The 27,703-nt window shown below is 33.4% G+C and overlaps 3 protein-coding genes across 56 annotated transcripts in view; 2 read left to right on the top strand and 1 right to left on the bottom strand.

Annotated features, from left to right (window-relative positions):
• Nucleotides 1–13,349, top strand: part of LOC125674345 (transmembrane protein 135-like) — a 68,558-nt gene extending 55,209 nt beyond the window's left edge. For both annotated transcript variants that reach the window (XM_048911479.2, XM_048911478.2), the window contains exons 7-13: nucleotides 8,418–8,456; nucleotides 8,582–8,774; nucleotides 9,143–9,310; nucleotides 10,507–10,647; nucleotides 11,168–11,266; nucleotides 11,590–11,657; nucleotides 11,817–13,349. In XM_048911479.2, the coding sequence (XP_048767436.2) occupies nucleotides 8,418–8,456; nucleotides 8,582–8,774; nucleotides 9,143–9,310; nucleotides 10,507–10,647; nucleotides 11,168–11,266; nucleotides 11,590–11,657; nucleotides 11,817–11,949 (841 nt within the window). In that variant the 3' untranslated portion in view covers nucleotides 11,950–13,349. The remainder of the gene's footprint in view (nucleotides 1–8,417; nucleotides 8,457–8,581; nucleotides 8,775–9,142; nucleotides 9,311–10,506; nucleotides 10,648–11,167; nucleotides 11,267–11,589; nucleotides 11,658–11,816) is intronic.
• A 437-nt stretch (nucleotides 13,350–13,786) lies between these two features.
• LOC125673189 (protein FAM228B-like) overlaps nucleotides 13,787–27,703 on the bottom strand; it is a 32,354-nt gene continuing 18,437 nt past the window's right edge. For 5 of the 50 annotated variants that reach the window (XM_048909617.2, XM_048909618.2, XM_048909616.2 and 2 more), the window contains 13 exons: nucleotides 24,281–24,442; nucleotides 23,909–24,064; nucleotides 23,566–23,598; nucleotides 23,023–23,046; nucleotides 22,371–22,448; nucleotides 21,830–22,027; nucleotides 21,290–21,370; nucleotides 21,123–21,143; nucleotides 18,809–18,856; nucleotides 18,034–18,266; nucleotides 16,113–16,146; nucleotides 15,713–15,741; nucleotides 13,787–15,188 (listed from right to left, as the gene is read on the bottom strand). In XM_048909617.2, the coding sequence (XP_048765574.1) occupies nucleotides 14,906–15,188; nucleotides 15,713–15,741; nucleotides 16,113–16,146; nucleotides 18,034–18,266; nucleotides 18,809–18,856; nucleotides 21,123–21,143; nucleotides 21,290–21,370; nucleotides 21,830–22,027; nucleotides 22,371–22,448; nucleotides 23,023–23,046; nucleotides 23,566–23,598; nucleotides 23,909–24,064; nucleotides 24,281–24,388 (1,326 nt within the window). In that variant the 5' untranslated portion in view covers nucleotides 24,389–24,442 and the 3' untranslated portion in view covers nucleotides 13,787–14,905. Of the gene's footprint in view, nucleotides 15,189–15,712; nucleotides 15,742–16,112; nucleotides 16,147–16,988; nucleotides 17,014–17,376; nucleotides 17,406–18,033; nucleotides 18,267–18,808; nucleotides 18,857–19,539; nucleotides 19,609–21,122; nucleotides 21,144–21,289; nucleotides 21,371–21,829; nucleotides 22,028–22,370; nucleotides 22,449–23,022; nucleotides 23,047–23,565; nucleotides 23,599–23,908; nucleotides 24,065–24,280; nucleotides 24,532–24,691; nucleotides 24,726–27,703 lie in introns of those variants that run through there. The other 45 variants (XM_056158276.1, XM_056158273.1, XM_056158274.1 and 42 more) reach the window with 39 other exon arrangements.
• The window catches only part of LOC125673194 (profilin-4-like), a 24,102-nt gene continuing 15,624 nt past the window's right edge, over nucleotides 19,226–27,703 (top strand). The window contains exons 1-2 of one of the 4 annotated variants that reach the window (XM_048909641.2): nucleotides 24,744–24,800; nucleotides 25,458–25,484. In XM_048909641.2, coding sequence (XP_048765598.1) covers nucleotides 24,795–24,800; nucleotides 25,458–25,484 — 33 coding nt within the window. In that variant the 5' untranslated portion in view covers nucleotides 24,744–24,794. Of the gene's footprint in view, nucleotides 19,454–24,706; nucleotides 24,801–25,457; nucleotides 25,485–27,703 lie in introns of those variants that run through there. The other 3 variants (XM_056158298.1, XM_048909642.2, XM_056158297.1) reach the window with 3 other exon arrangements.

The following is a 27,703-nucleotide window of genomic DNA, read 5'->3' as shown; positions in this document are numbered from 1 at the left end:
ATATCTCCAATTACTGTACCCTGTCATGCACATTCACTGAAGCAGAACAACTTTTGACTTGCTGCAATTAATCAAATAAATTACTTGAAAAAATATTTTGGCAGTAATCATGCAGACATTGTTTTTACTAACAGAGACCATTGTTCTCACGATACATTAATTAATGGACTTTTTATTCATCGTTAGCTTGCAAATAGTAGAATGCTGACAGAAAATTTAGATATGTAGGTTAAGGAATATGTGAAGTGTTATCATTGTTAAAAGTGCAGTATCTAGGTTTATTACATTTCTTAGAGAAAAAAATCCCTGGGGTCAAGGAGATCTTTCTTTGTTATGTAACTAGTTTGAGTTGAAGCTTTATTTGATGGGCATGATCAGATTCAAACGCTTAAGGTACTCTACATTTTCATAATGGCTGACTTCCTTTTAAAACATGAATGAAAATATAACTATCAACAATATGTGTCTATTCCTTTAGAAAATTATTGCCTAACTGAGTAGCTCAGTAGGTTAGCACATCAACTGCTTAACTGTATATCGTGGGTTGAAGTCCAGCAGGGGTTTTAAATTTTAAGATATTGCTTTCAACTAAAACTGCATTTTTAGACTAAATGAAGTAAATCTGAAAGTTTTCAATTTCAAAATATTGTCGTACATATCCTCCACTTTTCATCCACATCAAATTTCTCTGGTATAAATATGGATAAAGTGGGGGTAGGGAACTAGCCTTGCTGATCAAGGACAGTGTACAATTTTTTTAAATTATTACCTTCATTTGCCTGGAAGAGGAGAGATACATCTGTCTACATGTGATGATACTCACAGAGTTCAGGAGAAGGCTCATATGGGTTCAGGCTTCTGTCTAATCCTGATTATGTTTCACATTAATAGAATATTGTTTAAATTAGAAATTAATGGGTCCAGTTAGGTTAACCAAAATTAATTGAATGTTTCATTCCAGATAAATTATGATTATGCAAAAGCTATGTTAGACTGGGAGTGAAAAAATAAATAACCTATATATATATATATATATAAACACTTGAATAAAATATCTATCCAATATTTAAGAAAACAAAAGATGCTTTGTCGATGCACTTAAACTTCCAAAGGAGAGATTTATCAATTGAAGATTCGCGTCTGTTCTGTATCTGTAAATTGCAATAGATGACAATTTATTATTAATGAATAGATTCTTAAATTTTGGTTTAAAATTTTTTAATTATCTGTTTTTGTGTTTTCTTATGATGTGCCAACTTTGAAAATAACTTGATCATGCAGTTGATGTAAACTGTAGAATTTATTTAGTTCAGCCTTACAGCTAAGAAGGATTCCACCGGAATATCCCGAGTATATTAAAGGAGGTCATTCCGGGAATTAACAAGGGCACTCTACAGCTGAACATCCCCTTAGAGCCTTGACCTGTGATCAAAAAAACTCCCTCCCCTTTTCTAAGAAACTAACAAGGTGATAAAAAATGCTTGTTTGTAAAATATGATAGATCTTGAAAGCAAAACATTAAATGTATGATTTTTATTACATTTTGTACAGTGGTTTTGTACAGTAGAATCTTTACTGATCCGTCAGTATCATTTGTAATTATAAAATGATTAAAGCATGTAGGGGTAGGTAATCATGGTTTGTTGTAAGAATAATTTGTTATGTTCAGTGTTTTTTTCCTGTATTGCTTACGTACGCAAGGAATGAAATCCACTTCATTAATATTTACATTTCCAATGGTTTTGCTTTTGATATTCTTTACCAATTTTAATGGTATAGCCATTTTCTCATGAATACGCAGTTGTAATGAATCTTAAATATAGTACGTCTATTTTAATGATTGGGAATCCTGACAGAAATGAAACTACAATGTAAATATATTTTTTAAAAGTGTCATTTTTGGAAAAAATACAATTATAATGAACTACAATGCTTTATCTTGGCATACTTTTCATGAAGCACTAAAACACTTTATGAAATATGCCAGCGTGAAGTGTCACAGTTCCTACTATCATGCATCTTTAAAAATCAAACTTATCTTCCCTTCACAATTCATTGTGAGAGGGGGGTATTGCAATTCAATGTAGCCCGCACGCCTTCATTTGTAGGTAGGTATATGTGCATAACTTAAACTTGTAAACGCTCTATGCACCACATTTTAGCTCAATTGATATCATACTTTTTGTGTAGTTTTGTTATCAAGAGAGAAAGTACCCTATTTATTTTAGGGTCAAAGGTCAAGGTCACATTGGGACTTCCTAGAAAAAGCTTGTAGACACATTGTGAGGGGATATGTCTTGCCTTGTGGAATTTTTGTTTCCTAAATAAACAGTAATTTATCAAAAGTATGATTATTTTAAGCATGCATGCTTTATTTTATGATACATGCATCACAAAAATGATATCTCTTAACTTCATGTGGACTTAAATGAATATGACAGAAGAAATTTATTTAATATAAAGATTTCCAGGTGTATATCTGATTAATATAGAAAAGAATGGGAGATGAAGGAACTTGGAAATTTCAGTAAATCAAAACGATAAAATGGTGGTATCAATCCACTAGATCAGAGGGTGTGAACAGTAATGGAACAAGTTTATCTGAGAGATTGATGAAGGGTAGATTAAACACACAAAGCCAGCTATCCCTGACAAAGCCAGGCTTTCCTTGTCCGTGGAGGGGGGGGGATATAATTCCTGTCAAGCTGCGATAGACCGCGGAGACTGACGGGGGCCGAGGTCAGTGAGGGGAACAGTTGGGCTGTCTAATAACAGAGAGAAAAATTTCTGTTTGAACTTTTGTCCAATTTGGCACTTAATCAGTTTCTGTAATTAGCTTTAGTGAACATTTAAAGGTATTTGAATGGTGGGAAAATCAACCGGACTTCTGGGATAGGGAGGATATTGAGGGTCAGGGAGCAAGGCATCTTGGGAATTTATCTGGAATTTGTAAAGACTGGTTCAGATAATTAGTATCAGTACCTTCATTAAGAAATGATTTGGGGGAAATTTCCATTCTGAAACTGTCTGAATTTTTTTTTTAAATCTGCTTTCTGTGTAGCATGATGGAAAAATTAATCAAGATTTCACTAATAAACACAAGGATGTAGGTCAAAATCTTGTTAAAACATAATGTACTTCAATGTTTGCTCAATTAGGATGTGAGGGGAAAATATGAACAAATTAGAATAGCGCTTCAACTGATGAGCATGATACCATCATTTCCTTGTGTGCGAAAAATGAGAGCATATCACTTGACTTGTTTTTAAGGAAATTTCTTCCATGAATTTTGGAATTGATAAGGTTCTCTGAATTTTAGGGAATGTATAATTTGATTATTAAACTTGCTGCTTAAAATGCAAATAGATGAAGGAGGTCATGGTTGTAGTATGTATGATGGATTGAATTTTCATAAACTGTGTGATGAAAACAATGTATTAAAATGCATGTAAAACAAAATGATTCATTTTTAAAAATATGTGCATCTTTAATGAGAGTTTGTGTAGAAATGATGAACTTTCCATATTAAGGTATTCCATGCATAGTGCAAAATATTTCAACAATTCTAAATGGTGTTACAGAGGGGAATTCATTTTAAAATGATATTCATTAAAGCAAATAATAATTGCATGAGGGTATAAACTGCGATGCTCTATGCCAGCATTCTTCATGAAGTGCATTAGTATGCCAGCACGAAACTATGCATTTTAAACCCTTATGTATTTTCTAGAATGAAATTTATTTCTTATGTTTACATTCAACTTTCATTTCTGTTTAAATTCCCAGCCGTTGAAATAGACGGACTATATTTATCAAGATTCATACGCGCATTGTTCACATCTGCAGCATGTTCATGAGGAAATGACTATCAATGCAATTTATAAAGAAATATTGGAAATGCAAATATTTAATTTTGAACCAATTTCAATTGAAAGTCATCTACTGTGAACATTTTATACTTAAGTTTTGAAATATTCCCAGAATTTATACCTTTTCCATACACTTAAATGTGAGACTCTGTGATAGTTTGTTGAATGCTTAGTAATTTTGAAAAGTCTTTCAGTGAATCATTTGTTTAAATATTTTCTGAATCATATTGTGAATTTATAGAGTCAGGTCTTCCTCAGCACTGATCAGACATGATATTACTATTATACACAGAAAGACTTAAGTGACGTGTGTAGTCACTGTGTCAGGTTTTTTTCATGTTAAGCACTAGGTATTTATACAAAAATGCAACATTGTATTAAAAAACATCCATCATGCATTTCAATAAAATGTAATTCTTTCTATTTTTATTGCCAAGTATATTCCCAGTAAATAGAATTAATTATGTAGATTGTGTTTATTTATTCTTTTATTTCTTTGTGGATCCCACACAGGTAAATTTTAAATGGTTCTTGTTTCATGCCTGGCTGAATTCTGTCATCTTTTTGCATGAGTGAACCATTAATGCCAGTTTTTGTCAAGAAAGAAATGGAACAAACACAATGTCATCATATGGCCAAAGGGAGATAACTCCTATTACATTTTTCTACAGAATTGTTCAAAAGTTTGCTTCAAAGTGGTTACTTAGATTCAACATAGCTGCCTGCCATCAGATGCTGAGACAATATATTAATCACTTTGCCCTTTTGTTTGTCTGTCAACAATTTCATGTGACTCCAGTATTCAAGTGCTCTGTGATCTTCAAACTTCATATTTGGTATGAAGATACGCAATGGTACGTCTTCAAATTCTGGGGATCTTTTGATATGTAGTACTTGATATTGAGTGAGGATTACAATGGCATTGTTCAATATTTCTGGTTTCAGTAATGAAATAACCCAGCTGCTTTACAAATGAAAAATGATGCCATATGTTTTGTGGAATTTCCTACAAATTGCATGCATTGCGTGTAATTATTATTTTGATTTAATAAAAATAATGGCTTGACAATTCCAAGATGGTGTGTAGATTAAAAGACATAATATGATGTTATTCCTGATTTAGTGGGCATTTCTCTCTCCTTGTCAGACTTTCCATGGGCATGAAACCCATCCAAGAGATCTTATTCCCTGCAATTGAAAGACAACATACTATAAAGAATTAATTATACTGCAGGATAAAGTGAAAACAAATCAATATGGGTGTTGTGCCACCAGCACAGCTTTATTTGACCATAAAAGCTTTTTCTTCATTGGCAGTATAATTTCCTTGAGAGCTTTCGTGAAACGCATCACTAAATAAAATTACTATTGTGCTGAAGTTCACGGAGACAGCAGTTTTGATTATTTTTCTTCCATTCTGAATTCTTCCGAGGGGATTTGATTGTAGAGCATTTGACAACTTTGTGTGAAGACATGAAGACTCATTTGTAACTCAAAATTAAATTGACCAATTTTGGCTCAATGTGCAATTCCTCAAGAGATTTCAAAGCGCCATTTGGATTTATGGTATTCTTTTTTTAATTATCCATAAATGATAATTTTTACATCACTGTTTGTGCAGATTTTGCCACTATTTTTAAAACGTGAAGCATTGCTGCACCAATTGGGTCTCTACTTCCGGATGGACATCACCTAAGAGCTGACTTTGAAAACATTAGTCTATACATCTCTGCTATATCCCGATGAAATATTAGATAGCCCGGGACTGTTCTAACTGAATGTCTTACAGGGTTAAATGTCAATTCAATCTTACAGTCATTGCCGTTAACCATTTAGTTGGCATGTATATAATCTGTAGAACTGATCAGACCCAGCCTTACAAAAAGTGGACTCAAACACGACCCTGTGTCTGCATAAATGTACTTGATCTAGTATTCATTTCTCGAGCCACTTTTAATTTTGTAATTTTTAAATTTGTAATGGATTGCTCATTCAGAACTGCTAGTATAAAGATTTTAGCATCATAATAAATGCTTCCAAAGTGAAGTAAAATTTCATGTAAATGTCAGAATTCACACTCTAAGTACTATTCCGTACTTTTGATTGGTACTTTGTGACAACCTTTAATCTATTGTACATGTATATAGTGCATATACAGTTAGAAGTTGAATAAACAACAATGAATCTGAAGATCTCATCTTCAACTGTACGACACTGTAGACATCAGGGATGGGGTGATTGAAATCAGTAACTAATTAACGGTAATGAATTACTTTTTCAATCTTTTGGTGATTGAATTTATTTTCAACTACAGATAATTAAATGTATCAATAAAAACATTTCTAAAGATTTGTGTAATTTGTGTAATTGCAATTACTTGTTAATTATATGTCCTTACATGTAACTCGCTAAATGTAGAATAGGAATTTTTTTCTTTTCAAATTCATGAACATTATCTTTAATCACATCTTTACATAATACATACATATGTATAATATTTTCTAATTCCAATAGGTGTAAATAATTTAAACATTTCCTACAATAAATTTTGATGAAATGTCTACAAAAGTTTTATTTCTACAGGCAAACTAATACAGTGGTGGATCCAGCGGTGGGGTTCCGGGGGTTAGGAAACCATCCCCCACCCCATTAGAAAATTTTGCTTTAAAAAGTAGAAATAACGCATTTTGAGAGTGGACCCCTTTGAAAACCAAAATTAATGGTTGAACCTCCCCCCCCCCTTTCAAAAATTCCTGGATCCGCCCCTGTAATATGTTGTGATATTTCTTCATGTTGCATGCAAAATATTTTTTACAATCATTATTTCTGTTTCAGTTTCGATAGTGTGAGCTGGCAACCTAAATTTATATATGGAACATTGTTTTGAAACTTATACAGGATAAACTTTTTTCTGAAGATAATTACCCCCCTTACTACTTCTGTGGGCCACCTCTAATTGCCATTGTCATTACTCACTAATTAATGAATTTATGGTTAATGGAGGGGCCTGTTAAAAATATTTACATGTTATTGATACATCCCAGACTAGTGTGAATATCTACCTAGGAATTATCTCACAAATGAAAGATACATGTAAGCAAACCCAGAAGAAAAATTTCAAGCAAACCTACCACAAAGCATCTTTAGGGAAAGACAATTCCAGTCTGTACAAATGAAGGACCATGCCTTCTTCTAAGAGATCAAGGAAAAGTGATAATATTGTGGTATTTTTTTTTTTTTTTGTAAATCTTTTTAAGAACCAGAAAAGCTAAAACCATCTAGGAAAGCTTCCTCATATAATGAAGATTCAAGTGTGTTAGTAGTTCAAAAATTAAATAGGTATTGTCAGGAAAATTCTTTAAAAGTCTTCCTCTCAAGATTTTATGTGTGTAGTTTGTCAATAAGCAAGCATCCTCATATAGTGTAGATTTAAGTTTGTTCACACCATCTCTCCTAGGGTTTTGGAAGGACCACATCAGGAATTCAAGAGTTTTTATTTGGGAGTACCAAGGAATTAAAAAGTAATATGAAGAATACTGAGGATGTAATTAAGTCAAATTATTATGGAAGTATTCTCATGTAGTACAGCTTCAAGATGGTCCAGTTGACCCCAGTGGTATGAGCAGAACCAGAAGAGGGGGTTTATAGGAAAACTTCTTTCTCTGATGATGATCGGACCACAGAGACACAATATATGTCAAATTGATATGCATTCATCTTGTAGTGTATAAATTCAAAATGCAGTTCACACCATGTCCCCATTTAGGCATTATCCAGCCAGGATAAAGCTGCAATTGGGGTTGAAATTAAATGTATTATTACATGGGAAAATACCACTGCTCAGATGAGGGATATGGCCTGAGGGCCTCTTGTTCTGTATGTGGTAGCTCACATACAAAATGTGGAAATTTGGTGCCACTTTGAATACATATACTTGTGTAGTTCAGAACATTTTTGTAGGCTGATCATGAATCTGTGAAATCCAGGGGATGTAGATAGGCACAGCCTGTTACCCAATCTTCTCCATTATATTGATTAGTAAATTATTTAAGTAAAAAGGAAGAAGACGAGAAATGTAGGCCAGTAGGAGTTTAATGGTTTCTCTGGGATGCATTCTCGCTGGATAGGTCCATTTGTAACATTAGTCAATGGAGAGATTTTAGAGTACGTTAATATGGGCCTGACTCCACTTCACGTTCATCGTGAATGATTTCCCATCCCCTGTGTGAGTTACACAGACAGGAGTGTACAGCGGACTCATTAGATACAGATGATATCAGATCACTCTGTGTTATTGGTATCATACTTCATAGCTAGCCTGAAATTATTCACATTTGGGAGTACAAGTGTGCTCTCACGGTCTGTAGGCTGGGTTTGTGTTTCTCCAGACTTCCTGGACTATGGAGAGAAATGTTATCTGTGTTGAGATATCATATTATAAATTATGTTACAAGGTATGCTGCTCTGTATGATAAAAGATTAGGGAGACTAATGTGTTCTGTCAAAGCAATACTTTCAAACTATAATTCTTTTTCTTTCTTTTTCCAGAAAGGGACGTCTGCCAGATCAAACAAAAAGTGCTCTTAGGTAAGTAAAATGTATTAAGGCTTCAATATTGTATGTAATTGAATCAATCTGATGTATGTATATTCAACAGATTCATCAATTGAAGATTAGGTGTATTCTCTCTTTTCTCATTTTCATGTTTTCAGTTTCCTAGTTGGTAAAGAGGAGCTGCCAATCACAGAAAAAAGGGAGGAGCCAACTCCTAGACGTCATGGCAACAGACTTCTCAACCAATTAACACAGAATGAGACCTTCCAGAGAATTAACACATCCCTACAGAGTACGCCCAAACACTGGCTTTGTCAACATAGTTACGGATGTGTTCATTATGTAGTTAAGGTCAGTCAAAGAAGACCTTAGATTTTAACATTCTGTAAATTAGGTCATGTTCATGACATACTTAGATTTAATGATCAGCTGGGCCCAGTTGCATGACGGTAAGTTAACTTTAACTGACAGTTAACTTCCCATTTCCCATTAATTCTTGCATTTATATATTAACTGACAGTTAAACTTAACTCATATTTTTGCAACAATGTCTCTTCAAAGATATTCAGTATGCCAAATATCTTTTAGCTTTGACTCGTTATATTGTTAGATCAAAATCTTTAAGCTAGAATTAGTGTTCTGTCATAAATCATAATCATAAAGCAAATTCAGATGGTCATAGTTATTATGTGTTTATCTGAGCTATTTGTTTTTTACAGAGCTTTGTGAAGATGTTTGGGCTGGGCTTTCTAGTGCAAGGAGGAGTGAAGCTTCTGGGTGCCTTACCCAGAATGCACAAGAATCCAAAAGCAATCCTGCATGCTTTAATACATCAGGATAACTTTAGACTAGGAGCGTTTCTTGGATGTTTCAGTGCCATTTTCAAGGTATCAATACATTTAAATCCAACCAATGTAGAATCTTTATACAATGCACTTCATTGAGGCTCAATTATTATGAATTCTGTGGGCAGCCATATCCCATAATTTGAAACCTCAATGCAGTGCACCAATGTAAAGAAACCATTTGTACAAAATCCACATTGGAGCAAAGAGTTAGAAGCATTTTAGTCTCTATTTTTACCTTATAAATTCTATGCTAATTTTGTTCAGAATTGCCGATATATTGAATTTAAGCTAAGAGCATTGCATGCTTGAAAACAAGTGTTTTACACGACTGTTGATCATTTATGTTATCATGATGTCATAAATTACATCAATGCATTTATTTCATGACAATTTGACTCCAAAAATTCAATTTTGTAGCAGTTTCTATTTATTTTGACTGTTTAACTGGACCAGAAAAAGCAGAACTGATGTGAAACCTTCCTTAATGAGTTTAGACTCAAACTTGTGTAAATCATGGCCCCCAGTGGTCGGTTGGGGCCACAATAGGGGATCAAGCTTTTACAATGGGATGTAAAGGGAAAATCTTTAAAAATCTTCTTATGGGCAACAGCCAACTAAAGGGCCATGATGACTTATATTAATATGCAAGCACCCTCAGGCAGCATATATTTAAGTTTGTTCAAATCATGGTCCTGAGGGATCGGATGGGGCTACAATATGGGAAAAATTTTTGATATGGGAATGTATAGGGAAACAACTTTTAAGAATATCTCTTAAGAGCAACAGTGCCATAATTAGGCACATTAATATGCAAGCATCAACCAGTAGTGTAATGTTGGCTGAGCTCTGCTGGATATTTGGACTGATGGCTTCACAAAATCTCGAGTTAGTCCTTCATAATTCTTGTATGGAAATTCACACTCAAATTTGGCTGATTCTATAACAATTAATATGCACCTAGGTGGTATTACTGGTTTGCTTTAGATAAGTGATTAACTCTATATCACTATTAATGCTGCATTGCTTATCTTTTAGGTATAAAAATTCCATCATAAAAAACAGTCACTAAATTTTTGGTTCAAATGATGGTTCCCATGACAAAATTGTTTATAATCTCCTGATATTGAAGAGTTTCTATAGTCTGTGTTTTTTTAGAGTAGTGATATGCAAGTAAGCATTGTGGCCCATGGGACTGTTGCTTCTGAATTTTTAGAGACGAGTATTTTCTCTTCCAGACTGTGAACTGTCTGCTGCGATGGTTGCGTAACAAAGACAGCGAGACATACGGCCTCTTGGGGGGATTCTTAGCGGGCTGGTCCATGCTGTGGTACAAAAGCTCCACCATAGCACTCTACACTGCTTATAAACTTGCAGAGGTGAGAAAGGCTATTTATTTTAAAGCTATCATATGTACATGAAATATACTATAAATCTACACCCACTGCTGTGCAGATGATAGTGATGTTTAGGTTGAATATCATGCCCTGGTGCACACACTAGTCAATATCATGCCCTGGTACACACACTAGTCAATATCGGTGTGCTTATTGTAAATTAGAAGCTGTAAAGGCAGTGTTTGTATTTGAAAAATGTTGTCTCAATATATATATATAAATATGTGCATTTGAAATTAAAATGTCGTCTCAATTCTTACACAAGAATAACTTTAGAATCTGGATTCCAGTTGTTGTCAAATATCAACAAAATTAAGAGGGTGGCAAATTCGAGTCTGTATGGTTGAAAAACATTAGGTTCTTTTGGATTGACTACAAATTTTAAAGCAAATGTTTTGGAAGTTAAGAATCAAAAGGTGCTTTTTTTATACTCATTGCTGTGGATTTTCTACTGGGATTAATATTGAACGGGAACCTAAAACGATTTTGTTCTTTTTTTCAGGTGCTGTATTTTAAAGGCATTACCAGAGGGTTCCTACCTTACATACGATGTGCTGACATTATTATATACTCCTTATCAACTGCCTTTGTCTTTCATGTTGTAAGTTTCATTTGAAGGAAACAAATACCATACTATTTGTGTGATGATATTAGAATTTTATCAATGGTTTGTGTACTGTAAATTCCTTATTTGTGAAGGATTGATGTTTCCATTGTGTTAGAAGCCTCTCACAAAATCTGACATTTATTTAGAGTTTATATACATGTAAAATCAAGTCCATCACAGTGCACTTGCAAAGACATTTAACGACAATTTCACCGAAATAAGTTCTTGTGTACTACATAGTATCTACCATATATATGTGTAGGAGTACATTGCAGGGAATTGATTTGAAATGTTATTCAATGGCTTATTTTTTTCAGGCTGTTCTTGAACCACATAATCTACGACCAGCGTATTGGAGCTTCTTGCTTAAGGTTACAGGAAATCGGTAGGGCTCCTGTGTGTTTCAAAACTTCAATTAATAGGAAAACTGCAAAGTCAGTCTATTCTCCATTTTCATGGCCAAAACTTTCTTGTTTTGTTGACGTTGTATTGGATTCATTAACAGAGTTGACTGTGGTAATCCTCTGAATCCTTTATTTTACAGTTTTAGTATGATGAACAGGAAGCTTCTGGAACCACTGTACAAAGACGCTGCCAAAATTGCTCCGGATTACTGGCCAGACTATGACATGAGGTACACCAGCCTTACCAGAGACACAGTGCTACACAAAAGTTGATGTTCGAGTGTCACATGTACGGAACTGCTCAAAAACTGTGATTTCGCTGTATTTTTATACACATTGTGTGCATTCAGAATGAATTACATGTATTTTAATTTTGCAATATTTTTTCCCTAAAAATATCAAAATTTAGATTTCAGTTCATAACATCCTCATATCAAATAGCCATGCAAAGTTATGGAATCATTTAAGACATTTATTTGTGTGTTCTGGTCTGATTAATATTTATTTTAGTACCGGTCATAGTAGCTCAGTGGTCAGAGCATTTGCTTCCCGACCAGGAAATTGCAAGTTTGATATTCACTCGTGCCATGTTTCGTGTCAAGCCTAAGATGTATAAATAGGTAGTGATTGCTCCTTTGCCAAACGCTCAGCATTAAGATTGGAGAATCATGGGTCTTTCGGATATGACTTAAAACAGTCCCATACCGCTGCAGGTGTTGTTATGTTACAGAATAGCTGTCCGAGCATTGGTCTAAATTTGCAGTACTTCTCCTACAGCTGATAACGCCTCAATATAAGTGAAATATTTTTTCAAAGGAACATAATACAAACTTATATACATGAATCATTCCATAGACACTTTTCTTCTATTTATATCAAAGTAGACCAATTCTACCTACCATAATAATGCATGTAGTACCTGTATTTTGTCCTCATACTGTAATCCATGATCTATTTAAATATGATTTAATGCAAATCTCAGGAATATTTAGTTTTAAATTGATGACAAATGATGACTAGAAGGATAGGTGTATGTGTAGTAGATCCATTCAGTCCTGACTGATTCATGATAAAGTTGTCATCAAGTTAACTATAGGTACATGCTTTTCATAGGAATCTAAACATACAACTTTTAAGATTCAGTATAAAATTGCATGAACTCCTGGAGTAAAAAGTGGGAAATGGTGAAACTTTTAAATAGAAAATGGATGATATGTTATTGATTTTTTTTTTCTGGATGAATGAATTATCAGACTATAACCCCCTCCTCCCCCCCCCCCCCCCCCCCCCCCCCCCCATACACAAACACACATCGCACAGAGTTGAAAATGTATAGTCAAACCTGTCTAATCCTAATGTACTAGGAAATTTTGTGCAAGTTGACGGATTTCACAATTGAAGGAACTGGGAAAAAAAAGTTTTGGAATTGAAACCGAGGGTCAGATTCATATAAAGACTGGTTTAACTGCATAAAGAAAGTATCTTATCTTTTACATCCACATGAATTGGCCAAGAAATATTTTGGGAAAAGTTGCACGTGTAATATATAGTGATGTGGAAAATTATGCAAAGACAATATTATTACTCTGACATCAAATGTTTGTTTATTCTGTGATAATAAGCTTGTCAAGATTTTATTTATATTTTTGAGATTTAAATTCTCCGAAAATCTATATTGTGTTGTTGTATATAAAATATTGATAATTATACAATCCCTATCCTGCCCAGTAAAATTAATGTAATATAACGGAATCGTCCTGTGTACCACATTGTCTCAGCAAGCTTTGATTTGTTGTAAAAGAGGCCTGTCCTGATCTCAAGACAATGTCATTGGGAAAAAAGTATATAAAGCTTGTCCAGATTATATGTCTTCAAAACAGAAGAGCATTTAATGTTCATACTTCATGCAGTTGTAATGACCGGAAGTAGGGTCCAGATCCTGACCCAAAGTCACTTTGACATGGTTGAGGTCGCCGGGAGATAAAACAAAAATGGGGGTATGAAAACATGAACAGTTTACACCAGGCAGACGGCAAATTCGGCTTACGAAGTTATAAACACTGGGGAAGGGATTTAGATATCTACACAGTGTATAAAAAACAGAAGATAATTTTTTTTTATTTCAACATTATTTAATATCTATGTGAGAATGTTCATATAAAAAGTGCAATACTGAGAAGATCTACAAACAATTATTCTAATATGAGCCTACAGAAATAATATTAACACAATGTGCAGACACTTCTGTAAAAATGACTAGTCGGCAGTCCCTAGCACCACCATTACTGACAAGCATGGAATACACATGTCACACAATGAATTTATCTCGTAGAAAACACCCTGTAATGTATAGAGACTTGTATTGCATTCAAATTGGATATGGGTGGGGAAAATTTGCCAAAACTTTTTTCGGGAACAAGAAATTTTGTGAAATAATACTACCTGTACATAATTTTTGTAAAAACCCAGAAATATTAGACCTCGAATAACAAGAAACCTTGAAATCCACTAGAATTTTAGTTTTGTCTTGTGCAGGCACATGGAAGTTCACTAAAAATTCAAGGCTAATATAGCTCTCAAGAATATACAGTTTTGAGAACATTGAAAAAATTTCAAAATCTTTTGTAAATACTACATGTAATACCTGAAATGGTTTGAAAAACAGTACTCTTATACGTATAATTATTGTAAACATCATTTGAGCCGTTCCTAGCAAAAAAGACCCTTATCTTATCCAACAATGTTTTTCATAAAATGTCGTAATGAAAAAAACGTAACGTCATTTTTTGCATACTTGTAAAGAAAAAGGTCACGATTACCGATTACAAGTTGGTTATCATCTTTGATTAATTGTAATATTTTAATGACAATCAATATTGTTTTCATATTTTGAGGGATTGTTCTCTATAGTTAACACTTTAGCACTACAATACTTCAGAGCCCTTTTTGCAAGGAACGGTTCAATTTTCTACTTCTTTTCTTCCAAAACAAAAACAATACAAAGTTGGTTCAGTAGATATGACAAAACAATCATCACATTCATTACATCACAAAATGTTAGGCACAGTGAATCCAAAAAGGCACATATCCCACAAATGCAATTTTAAACTTCCTTGAAATATCTATTTTTTCTAATTTTTTTTTTTTAATTTGATATAGCACTTCTAAGATAAAAAATATATTAAATGCTTCTTAATTATCACAGATTCTCTTCTCCATTGTAAAACCATTAACATGCTCCCACTGGAATGGAGGCAGAATCGTTAGAAGGTGCCCAGTTTTTGAGAGTCAATTGCTCAAGTTCCTCTGGAATGGTCTGAATTCCAATGTTGTTGGGCTCTAAATACGAGGAGGGTACCTCCCTGGGTGGGATTTTAAATGGAGGGACTTCTGTGTACATGCGCTTTTTCTGTGTCTGCAGTTCCATTTCTACTTGAGCTCGGTTTCGCTGTGCCCTTGACCACTCTTCAAAGTTTAATTGGCTTTGATTGAATGTGCCGTGCATCCTTCGCCTGTGAATGGGAAGACGGTGTTGTAAAACTTATTAAGAGTGTTGATCATGATGTATGTTTGTAGATTTAGATGTAAGCTTATAGATCAAGAATTGCAATTTGAATGGTCTTTTAACCTCTAAAGAAAGTGAAGGAACAGTGGAAATAATGATTAATGGAAAAGAAGTCTTTATATGCATCATAGCAAGTCCCCAAACATCACACATGCAATGCTTTATGATCTATATATTCTGAACAATCATTATCTGTCATGAAACATTTTTGATAACTTCTTGGCAATATTTCTTTTTTAACCTGTTAGTTTAGATTAGACAGTTAAATGTCAAGCAAACAAGCCTTCTGTGTATGCTGGAGTATGATTAGCAATCAGAAAAGTAATATGCATCGATTAAAAGTTGACTGCATGACCACCAAAATTAGTAATAAATTCCTCAGTTTCATATATCAAGAGCAATGTACAAATAGCAGTGATTATGCTTATAGTTTAGCTAGCACCGTTTGCTACAAAAAGATGTCTTCCTTACTTCACACTTAACCCAGAAGTCCATGTTCCCTTAATAATGTACAAATTATCGAGCTAATATTTAATCTAAAATTATCAAGCTAATATTTAGTCTACAATAAAATAAATATTTTATTCTAAAACATGAAATTAAAGCAAAAAGTAACAACACAAAATGTCTAAATCATCTAGCCCCCAACAACGGTAAAATTAGTTTAAATTCAGTTCATATATTTTAATTTCTGTAGAATTTATTCTATACTTCCAGCAATCATGATTTGAAAATAATATATATTTTTACCAGCAGCACTATAAATAAAATCATAATCCTTTGATAATTGACATGCATTTTTGTTTTATGTGATTGATGTCTTTTAACCTGATAATGAATTATGAACTTTGATATTGATGACCTAACTAACCCATAGACAGGCGATGTTCATAATGGACTCGTATCTGATCAATAAAAGATAAAAAAAAAATGAACAAAAAAATCACTATAATCTACACTTTAATAAGCACATTAATATGTTCTTAAGGTTCGCAGCAAATAAATAAACGGGAAAATGGAGTACATACATTGAAGTAAAGGTCTACACGTTTCGCCATTTACACAAAATGAATGGCTGCATTTTTCATATAAGTGAGGGAATGGTGACTAAGCCCTGCAGGCTGACCATCTAATGGTACATGCTTTGTCGGAATGGTAATTAACACAGGATTTAGTGTTATGCTTTTTCAACACATTCTCTTTATCATCACACTTACACAAATTTTTAAAATCATTTGATGGCAAATTATCAGAACATCCAAAACTTTTGCAGCCAAGATCTTTTCTATGGTACATGACCATTCTCAAAATATTGAATCTTTTCCACTTTAGTATAGAAATAGATGGACAGTTCAGAATACTGTATATGTACTCATTCATATCTAAAATTTATGCTTTATTTGGTGTAATCATTATTGAGCATTTGTCACAAGAATCATATGGATGAATAAGAAATTTTCCTATTTTAGCACAATCATAAACGCATGCTCTTGATGCACAACCAAAGATACTAAAAAATGAATCCTGCTAAAATAAGCACACATACAGTATATGTATTGAATCTCTGGGAGTTACATGTTATCACGGTTTGGTTCGAATTTTACTAAACCATATTGAACGGAAGGTTACTATGAATAGAGGATGGCATTGAGAAGGGAGGTAAATCTGTATAATTCCAAATACATACAATATGAACCAGACCAGTTCTAAGTATAACTATGGCTAATACTGGTAGTTTAAAACTTACCATTTTCAACTTTATTGGGACCGTACTAAATAAATGTACATGAAAAATTAGCAACACAGTGGATATACACCAAGCAAATATAGCACAATCTTATAGTGTACAAGGAAAAGCCAAAATTAAAATGGTGAATGGAAAACATGTATGTATGAAAATGGAGCAAATGACTGAGCTTAAAGTGGTATATCAGATACAGGAAACCTGAAAATAGATAGTCATGATTAACGATACTGATTCTACTCTACTGTGTTCGATACATAAAATCACATGATTTGTCATGTGACATAGGGTGTGCGTTATATCAGGTTGATCATGTGACGTAGTGTGGTGACATATAGCATGCATTAATACAGAAGCTGACCTATCTACCCTGATCTATTTATAGACTTACTGAAACTCCCCCAAGCATGCATCCTGCCTCTAGATCAATCAAGAGATTGTCAGTTACATCTATCATGCTTTTGTGTCATCAAATATTTATGTCTATTGTAAAATCATCTTTTATTCACAAGAATTTTATTCATTAATTCATGAGGTTGCCTTGATAGGAAAAGTGTGTTTCTTTTGAAAAACATAGTGATGATTAAATGAAACATTTATGGAAATTCTTGTCTCCAAGTCCGACAAGGCAAGATCATGAAAATAAAATTTTGTAAATAAAAGTAACCTACAGAATCAGTTCATGCTTATGATTAGCACAGAGACTAACATGCACACACATACATATCATATTATTTCAGTTTTGTATCAGATTTCAAAATTGTTACTAAAATCTAAATTTTAAATATCTTAGACTTAAACATTTTCCAAAGATGATACATCAAAATTGGCTTCAATGAAATTTATTTTACAATTTGTATCTATTGTGTTGAAGCTCATATAGAGCAATTTTATTTAAAAGCCCCTGATTAATATTTACAACACATCACTGAGCAATCATAAAATACACCCAAAGCAAAGGTCATCTCTCTGCAATATTAACTGCATGGTGTTGTGAGCTGCCCAAAACCTGACACACATCACTTGTTACACTTGACCAGATACTGACCTGCTGGCCATGCGTGGTGTGCTCTCGATGTTGTGCAGGGGCATCTCCAACCACCTGATGCTGTCTGTGCCGTGGCGTCCGAGGGGAACTAAAGGCAGGGGAGGTAACTTCACCTGCTCGATGTCTTTGTCAGTGTAGTCATTTCCTGTCAGACATCTTAGAATGGTTCTCTCCTCTGCACTGCGCTCACGACCCTGAGACAATAGGGGGTCACGGAAAGCCTTGGTGGCAATCTACAATAATGCACGTTACAACAGTTCAAAATCCATAATACATTTAATTACCAGTTACTGCAAGTTAATTGATAACCTTTAGATCTGTACCTTTAAAGAGGTATTTATCATGATATATGAAAAGCAATGCATGAATTAAAGAATATATTAAAAGACATTACAAGCTGTGATATATAGTGTAGCCTACACCGAAATTAGAGACAAAAACAGCCAACACTATTAAATAGCCATATGCATAATTCAACTCAGAATGCAAAATACTACATGTATTTATTTTTTTTAAAGTTACTGCAATTTTTTTCCCTATAAACTGTGCTAACTTCAATTAGATTCCTCAAAGACACCATATCATAAATCAGTTTCTACTGTATTACAGTTAAGTATAAACACATTTTAACTGACAACAATATGAAAAATATCCCTCTACCATTTGTTAAAAACTACAAACAGATAGGTTTAGTGTCAATGGTTACTGTGGTGATTGGTTTCCATGGTTTCACTGCATTAGTAACCATGGCTACATTTGGTGAGTGTTGCATTACCTGTGCAGGTGCGGTGACTGGCCTTGAATCAGGGACATTAAAAACTACCTGTATTTTGCACAAAGTTGTACATTAGATCATTCACAAAAAAAAAAAAATGCGGTGCATTAACACAGCTTTACCCCTCAAGCTGTGCTGTTACAAGTTCAGTCTTACCTTACATATGTTGACTTCAGAAAGCAAGGAGAATGGCAACAAAGTTAGATAACTCACGTCATACAAATCTAGTGCCATGGAAAAAGATGTGTGCATGAGAAGTATTGCGTCTACATTCAGAAGACCGCTTTTTGTTTTCTCATTGTTAAAACATAACAAAGGAGTAAAACCCTTGATCACTCTTTCAGATTTAAAGATAAGTGTACTTGATAAAGGAGCCTTTAAAAGTTACAGCTCAAACTAGCGAAAACTGAGAGATACAATGTATATTTAAAAAGAAACAGGAACACACACTCTCATAGGAACAATTAACACTGGTGTTTCCACTAGCAAACTCAACCTGTAGTGTCTGATACAAATTACAGTTGTCATTCTGAAAACCTGGCAGTATATTTGTCATTATATTATTCAGTGATTGCTTTGCAGTTAGAAGTCATGGTTTCCTTGATTTTACAAAGAAAATTCAGAGAAATGTACTCAGTCCAAGAGGTATGTAAATCAAGTACTTAACAAATTTAAAAATATTTCAGCAATCAAGGAATAAAGTGACAAATAAGAATGGTTTCCATGACTACCTTATAATGTTGATGGTCAAACCGTCTCTTGGCAACAGCCAGGTGCTTACTCCATTTGAGACAAGTATGCTGATTAATTAGGAAATAAAGAGGATGTACTATGGGTAAAAAGAGCATGCATGGTCTCTAAAAAATAATCTTGGAAAAGGTGGGGAAACACGGCACCTTTACCTCTGTATATAATGAAAAGTTTTCTCCTTCTAAATGAAACAAGTGCATCTTAGAATCAAAATTTTATCATGTTCAATATTGGAAGAGGAAAGGTGATCAAAAATAGGGATTTTTATTTTTATTTCACATAAACAGCCATCCACATGCTGTAATGGAGACTAGGTGTGTGTATGAAAGGAGTGATGATGGGGTTTAGAAGATAAGCTAGGGCTATCTACTACAAGATGGGAAGACTAAAAGGTTAAAAAATCCAACATGGACAAAAGAATTGTAGCATGGAAAATGTGAAATTTTACTTATACATAAATATGAAAAAATAACTTGAAAGAAAAAAATCAATATATGCACCCAGGGGTGCATAAACCGAGTTGCATGGGATACATTGTAAAGTCAGGAATGATATAGCATATTTATAATTGTGAAGAACTAATTTCAGTTTTAAACTTTTCGAGTTACTGTCCAGAAACCATATTTGTTTGAAGTTTTCAATCTATTTTCGGTCACTGTGACCTTGACCTTTGACCCATTTTCTCCAAAATCGATAGGGGTCTTCCTTACCTGGTACATAACAATATCTTAAAGTATCATTTGATTCGGATTTAAACTTTCTGAGTTACCATCCGGAAACCAAATATTTCAGAAATTTTCATTCTATATTCGGTCACTGTGACCTTGACCTTCGACCTTTTTTCTCCAAAATCAATAGGGGTCTTCCTTACCTGGTACATAACAATATATCAAAGTTTCATTTGATTCGGATTTAAACTTTCTGAGTTACCATCCGGAAACCAAATATTTCAGAAATTTTCATTCTATTTTCGGTCACTGTGACCTTGACCTTTGACAATTTTTCTCCAAAATCAATAGGGGTCTTCCTTACCTGGTACCCAACAATATTTCAAAGTTTCATTTGATTAGATTGTAAACTTTTAAAGTTATCATCCGGAAACCAATTGTTGACGCCCAACCGCCAACATCACCAAACCAATAGCCGAGTTCAACTTCGTTGCAACTCGGGTAAAAAATGGAGAAAATACCAAACTTGAATTTTCATATTTAAAAAATTCTACCACACCTCCATTCTAATACTTAAAAATCTTTTAACAAAGACTGACAATGGAGGATATTACGTAAATGTACCTTTTTTTCAAAAGTACACATGTGCCATGTACTGCACACACATCTACTGTAAAAACTAACCTCTGTTTTAGAAAAGTATATTACATACTAAAATAATAAAGGGCTCCAGCATCTTGTTTACATTAGAATAGAATATATCGTGCATTTCTGTCTAAAGAATGCTTACAAATCAAGGGAGATAATCAGTTCTAAAGCAGGAATATCAAACAGTGAATATATCTACTTTGTACTATGCTGAGGGATTTGACTACTATTCATTTATATATGTTTACCTTTTTCTCAGAAAAATACACCTGAATTACAAAAGCCAAAGTCTTTAAACCTGCTCTCAATTAACCTTAAGTATATACATGTATATGCAATAAAATATTCAAATAGCATATTCATCAAAATTATAATAAATAAGGGTTTCCAAAGCGAGAATAAAAAAATTACTCACCTTGATGGGAGCTGGCCTATGACCATTTAAGGCTTGGGCATAATATTCAGAGGGGTCCATCGTGTCTAAGAATACATGGCCCTGTGAACACAAAAAGTTACACTTCAATGACATATATCATTAATTTCATGACTATATTGCAAGATATTTTCTACAACTTATACTTCCCCATTTCATCAGATATATCTTAACCATGCAGCCCTTTCTATCAGGCTAATTAAAGGCTTAAAGGAAGCAAATTATATTCTGCATTTCCAATTTCTGTGGTGCATTATATACCCTTATACACTTACATGCATATATATACATGTATATACATGTATATATATATATATATTTGTTTGTGATTTTCAATTTTGCCAATTTTCCCTATTCGGAAAATTCCACAAAAATTCGGCAACAGCAGAAAATACCTGTGTCACAGTTTTGTTGATTCAATTGAAAATATTGGCTGTTTTCAATGATTTTCCAATAACCACACCCTAAGTAATAGTAAGCAGAAGTAACAAGTAGTAAGCTTTGGTCATCTTTACAACTGACCTTCTGGTTGACAAACTCCAGGTACTGTTTATGCAGCTCTCGTTTCCTTCGGTCCAGTTCGGGCCAATCCTCTCCATCCATCACATCAATGATCTTCCCTCGGAGCGGCTCGTACACACGATCGTTCCACTTCTTGTGCAACATCTCGCGCTTCCTCAGATCTAGCACGTCCTTGCTTTTCACTACATTTTGCATGTCCTGTTTCACAAAAGGTTAATCAATCTGTTTATTAATGAATCCAATCATACTGCATGAACTTTTAAATCATAGATTTTTCTTGACTATAAATAGATAATAAAAAGAATTCCTGTGTATGATTTGAAATTTATCTCCACAGTTTTTTTGTCTAAATCTATTTTCAAACAGAGTTAAATTCATGGTTTTTATGTCCATATTCTATATACCAGTATATGTCATGGTTTGGTTATATTCACCATTGTTATATTTTCATGGTTTTGGTCTACAGTGAGAGCTATAAACCAATTAACCACAGTTATGACCATATCTGAGGTGATTGTTTTTTATTGTGAAGTGTAATTACCCTGACAAATGTGCCCTCCACCTCCAAAAGAGGATTGTACAACTCTCTAGCTTCTTTTGTTTCCATATCCGATCTCTCCTGCAAAATGTCACAGATTAACAGACGATAAGATGGGAAAAGTGTTTTCAAAATACAAACGCCACTGCACCAAAAGAAATTTTATGAAGTATATGTCTGTAAATGCTGATAAGAATACTTTAGTAGATGTATGGAAATGACAGATATATGATCCTAGTTTTATTACAGAAAGCATATTACCGGTAAGTCATTCATATTTGAATTAACAAAAATACATACATAGATACAGTCATATATATATTTAAAAGAATATATTTCCATACAATGTTAAATATGGCATGCAGAGAAAACATTCAAAAAGCATTTACAAAGGTATCATGAGTGTAGTTCTACAGCATGCAAATTATAAACCTATACATGTAGTAAAGAAAAGAGTGTATGCACAGTACACGTTTCAAGCTGTCAAACTGAAAAAGCAATAGTTATATACATATACACAACTTTTAAAAGATATGACATATAAAAATGAAAATTCGAGTCAGGCAGGCAATAAATTAATGGCAGCCTTGGTGTTTGCGGATCACATCAATCCATGCAGCCCATGCAGTTTGACTTAAATTGCATGGTGCCCTACCTTCATGTACGTAGAGTTGACAATCTGAAATTGTACCTAATGAACTCAGAAAAAGAAACAGCTGACTACAGACCTACATAGAAAGAAAGTGTTCCATTTCCAGCTTGTTAGAAATGAATAACATTGAATAGAAAAGATTCTAGAGAGAATGGTACCATCAAGGACCTCTTTTAAGCATTAATGACAATTATTGATGAAAAGAATTTTTAAAAAGTCAATTTGAAGTGAGCAGTTTTTATGTTTCAGTCAATTTCTTTACATCTATTGAAATGTAATCAGTCCGTACAATTCTTAATAATGTAAATCAAATGACCTTAAAAATTGGTTTCAATATATGTATATAAATATATAACATAAGCTGTACAGTACCATATGAACCTCAGTGAACAAAATTACAGAATGACACTAATGAAGTACATGCAATGTGCTCTCTTTTATATGTTTAAGATAAATGTGAAATTAATATATTTTCCTCCATATGACAAATAAAGCTATATTTCAAGATAAAGAAGATTTAGCTATAAGCTGGAAATGTGAGTCTACCTGTTGTTCAACCCAGGCCTGGGGTATAGCAAACTGTAAACACAAATATAGAGTTCAATCCCTGTCACAATGTAGTACCAAAAGAATAGTCATATCCAGATGTAGTAAATATTGTACATATTGTATTCAAGGTTGAATGGCATGCAATACTAGCACAATACAATGTCTATGTATGCTGTAATAATCATGCAGTAGCATGATAGTGAGTAACAATGTTTCTATAATTTGAAGGAGTGGTCTTTTAGACTACATATAATAGTTCCAGTCTGTCACAGACATATAATTTCATGATATATATAATTTCATGATAAAAATTTAACAATCCTTTTAATTATCCAATTACCTGCAATCCCTTAACAGTTTTCTCATTTAACCAATCTTGAACCCGAAGAGTCTGACCAATCAGACTTTTGGAGTCAACGCCTTCTCTCGTTTGAATTACAGAGGTGGACATGGGTCTTTTTTGTCTTCTTCTGTACACATCACTTTTGCTCATTTTCTGACAACAAACAATTTATTATTATTGGTTTAGAGTAATGAAATGAATAACAATTGCATATGTCCTCTGTGATCTGATTTATATGATATAAATATATAGGTCCTAAAGATGATAGAATTAAATGACAAAGGAGGATTAGCCTCTATTTGGAACCAACAACAATTGGCAACCATGCTACGAAATTCTTTTCTTAAAATAAACAACCCCGTAGCTTACCATAGTCGTGATGTGATCTTTGCTGTCTATCATCAGTTCTTCAATCAACTCCGACGAATGCATTTTCACCTTGCCCCCAGGTTGTTTAACACATAATAATGATGCCATGATTCTTCCCCTCACCCCTGAGGGTGAGATTACACAAAACTCGAATCAAACAACCTGAAAATGAACGGGGAATATTTTTTTTATATGCATTCGAGTTTCCTCGCCTTCTCTCCCGCGTCCGCCATATTTCAACAATGTGACGTCACATGGAGATATGCTTATCGAGCTAAATAAAACTTTTTAGAGCTTCCCATCGCAGTGTTTATGCTAATTTTTTCTATAATATATATGTGTTCATGAAATATGTTCCTTTTGAAGACACTAACCCATATATTAAGAGAAAACTAAATAACTAATAAATACCACATTCACTTCCTTAGTAATGCCATAATCTTCCGGTAAGGGAGATTACTCTAATTTTGTTGCAGAAGCTACATCAAGCTGTGATCAACTTCAAGTCGTGAAAATGATGGTAACAGAATTATTGAAACATTTTCACTTATTTTAACAAAGACATGAACAACCTTTTTATGTCTCAAAAACTAAAACCTTATGCATTTTGCTGCGGAGAGTCGTAAATGCAATTTTCCCAAAAAATAATTTTGGAGTGCTAGATATCTTCTATCTAAATCATTAGTAAATACTACTAATAACTCTACACTTTAAGAGTAGTGTTAGTTAAATTATGAATAATCTTAGGTATGTCTCAGTACCCAACCGGGTCCGTCGAACATGTAATATTTGAGCAATATAAAAACTCTTCAACATGTTCAAGCTCACTGCAGACAAGACCCATCAAACTGTCAAATCTAGGAATGGGTCAACATCAAGATTGATCAGTATTCTTAAGAATTTTGAACATTGGGGGGACTCCTCTGTGACTACTGTTAATTCCATAATTAGTGTTTAATGATTTACCAGCAGTATACTGAAATTTGTAGTGTTGAAATTTTTTAATTGATTCAATAAAAACAAATTTATGTTTATCATGCACAGTTTGAAGACAACAAGCATTAATGAGGTTCTGCAAATTTTTCTACATTAGGAACTAAAATTTTCCACAGAATTCCCACTCTTATAATCATGATAATATGCCTCGTTTTCAATTACTTGTTTCTATGATTCGTAGAAGATAAGAGCTGCATTGGATCCTCAAGTATGTACATATGTATATCATTAGTAATTAAAGCACTGAAAGATATTTTTGAAAGTTAGTGTTGGAATGTACCCCCAAAGGGTATGCTGACAAATTGAACATCTTGTGTTCATGATGTTAGCAATATGGAAAAGAAAAATTCTACTCACTTTCTGGTGGAAGAACAGAGGTAATTTTCAAAATTATCATTCAATGCTTTTATTTTAAAAATTTTGTTGAAAAATGACCTTTTGTTACTTGTCATTTTTTTAAATTGATTGTTATTTGCAACAGACATGTTTGTCTAATTTCTACAGCTTTACTGCCCATTGAAGGGGAAGTTTTGAGAATTAAGGATGAGCTCCCAGGGCCTGAGGGAAAGTATCAGGGATGCATTCAAAGATTGTAGCAGCTACACAGACAGTACTATGAAATTGAACGAACATTAAGGCCTACGTAGTGATAACAAGCGTTAATTCATACAGTGCATTCAATAGACGTGGATATATAGGCTAGCCACTATGATTTTGAATGCAGCCCTGGGTTAACCCTTCTCAGATTACAGTATTTCTCAGAACACGTGTTATATAAATGACTGATGACTGATCATTATAATTTACATTGTAGGACTTTGATTCCTATAGAAAATGACTCAGAATATACATTAGTATATCATATACAAAGGTAGGTGCAGAACTGTAGCTCTCTGAAAAAATATTTTGTTATGTCAAAATATTTTTTCAGAGAGCTACAGTTCTGCAGCTAATACAAAGGATTTTTGTTAAAAATTCATATACAATCATATGTATAGGGTATTTCTCCAATTTAAAGAGTTTTCTGTCATCTTTGAAAGGGGAAATATTTAGTTTTTGTCAAAAGGGGAAAGGTACCCTTTACCAGTAGTAAAAAAAAAAAAAGCTTGATAAATTTCTGCTAACACTCGGGTTTTAGGGGATTCCTTTACAATGCTTTAGAAAAAAAGTGCACAATTTACAAATTACATGTACGTTCACCAGCGGTTTGTCAGTAATTTAAACTGATGATTGTATTATGTTTTTTGTTGTAAGTTCTGTGAAATGCAAGTAATCTTTCAACTAATGACACAAAAGCTTATTCTAAAATTTCTTTTTAAAGAATGTTATACAATATATGAATAAAAGAAATAAATCTCTAGTTTGTTTATATTAAAGGGATATATAAACAATAAGACCTTGCCTATTTAAATATAAATTGCTCTTTATTTCTCATTAACAAAATATGATAATATTATTGCAATCGTTTTATTTACTACACAAATAGTGTGTGTTTGAGATTTCGTAGTGTCAACAGACACAAAAACCTAATAATTGAATCAAACCACATATGTTTTGATTCTGTTTTTCACGCAATATAACAAATTGTCTTGATTAAGCTTCTCTGTTGTTATATTTATATGCATGTATTCAAAAAGTTGAAAATGAAAAGTTTTCACACTATCAATCAGGGAGGGAGTATGTATCAAATATGGGTATTTTTACAAGAAAGCTTTATTTAGGTAAACAATATTTTTGAAATTATCTGTTTATTGATTTATATACATGTTTTTGCTTATAGTGCCCTTGGTTATATGAAAGCGAGGTTGGATAGGACTGCAATTGATAACTAGGTGTATAACAGATATAATTGCAAAGGTACATTTGTGCAGTTCTGCAGAACTGTAGCTGTCAGGGGAAATATTGAGACAGAACAAGACCAAGAGAGCTACAGGTCTGCAGATACCCATTGCAGGAATGAATGACAGTTTACAGTATAATATTTGCTGATGCTGCAGGCCATTCAATGTTCCCAGATATATTCATTGGGAATTGTTTCGACTCAACATCGAATTAGTGCAGCACCTGGGTAGAGTAGCATTAATATATGTTTCATTTAAAAAGTCTCTTTTTATTAAAAAATTCTCCTGAAGTTATTTCTAGTTCAATTTTGATGAAATGATTGGAGAACTTCTTACAATTTTAGAATAATTCTATGGTCATGAATTGTAGAAATATTACTATATTAGCTAAAATATGTTAAAATTAATCATTTTTGAATAAAACTTTAACTTGGTGATCGAATGATTGAATTGTCTGCAATAGTTCATCATAAGATTATTTTTGAAATGATAATACATGTACCTAGTAACAGCTGAGATTTTTTTATTTGATAAAATTGAGAAGAAATTGGCTTCAAGAAGCTTTATTTTAAATTTTTTAAAAAAG

Source organism: Ostrea edulis, chromosome 3 (genome assembly GCF_947568905.1).
Source record: "Ostrea edulis chromosome 3, xbOstEdul1.1, whole genome shotgun sequence".
In the NCBI taxonomy this organism is placed as follows: Eukaryota; Metazoa; Mollusca; class Bivalvia; order Ostreida; family Ostreidae; genus Ostrea; species Ostrea edulis.
The sequence above is the reverse complement of the archived record's forward strand: the minus strand, read 5'-3'. Positions and strand labels throughout refer to the sequence as shown.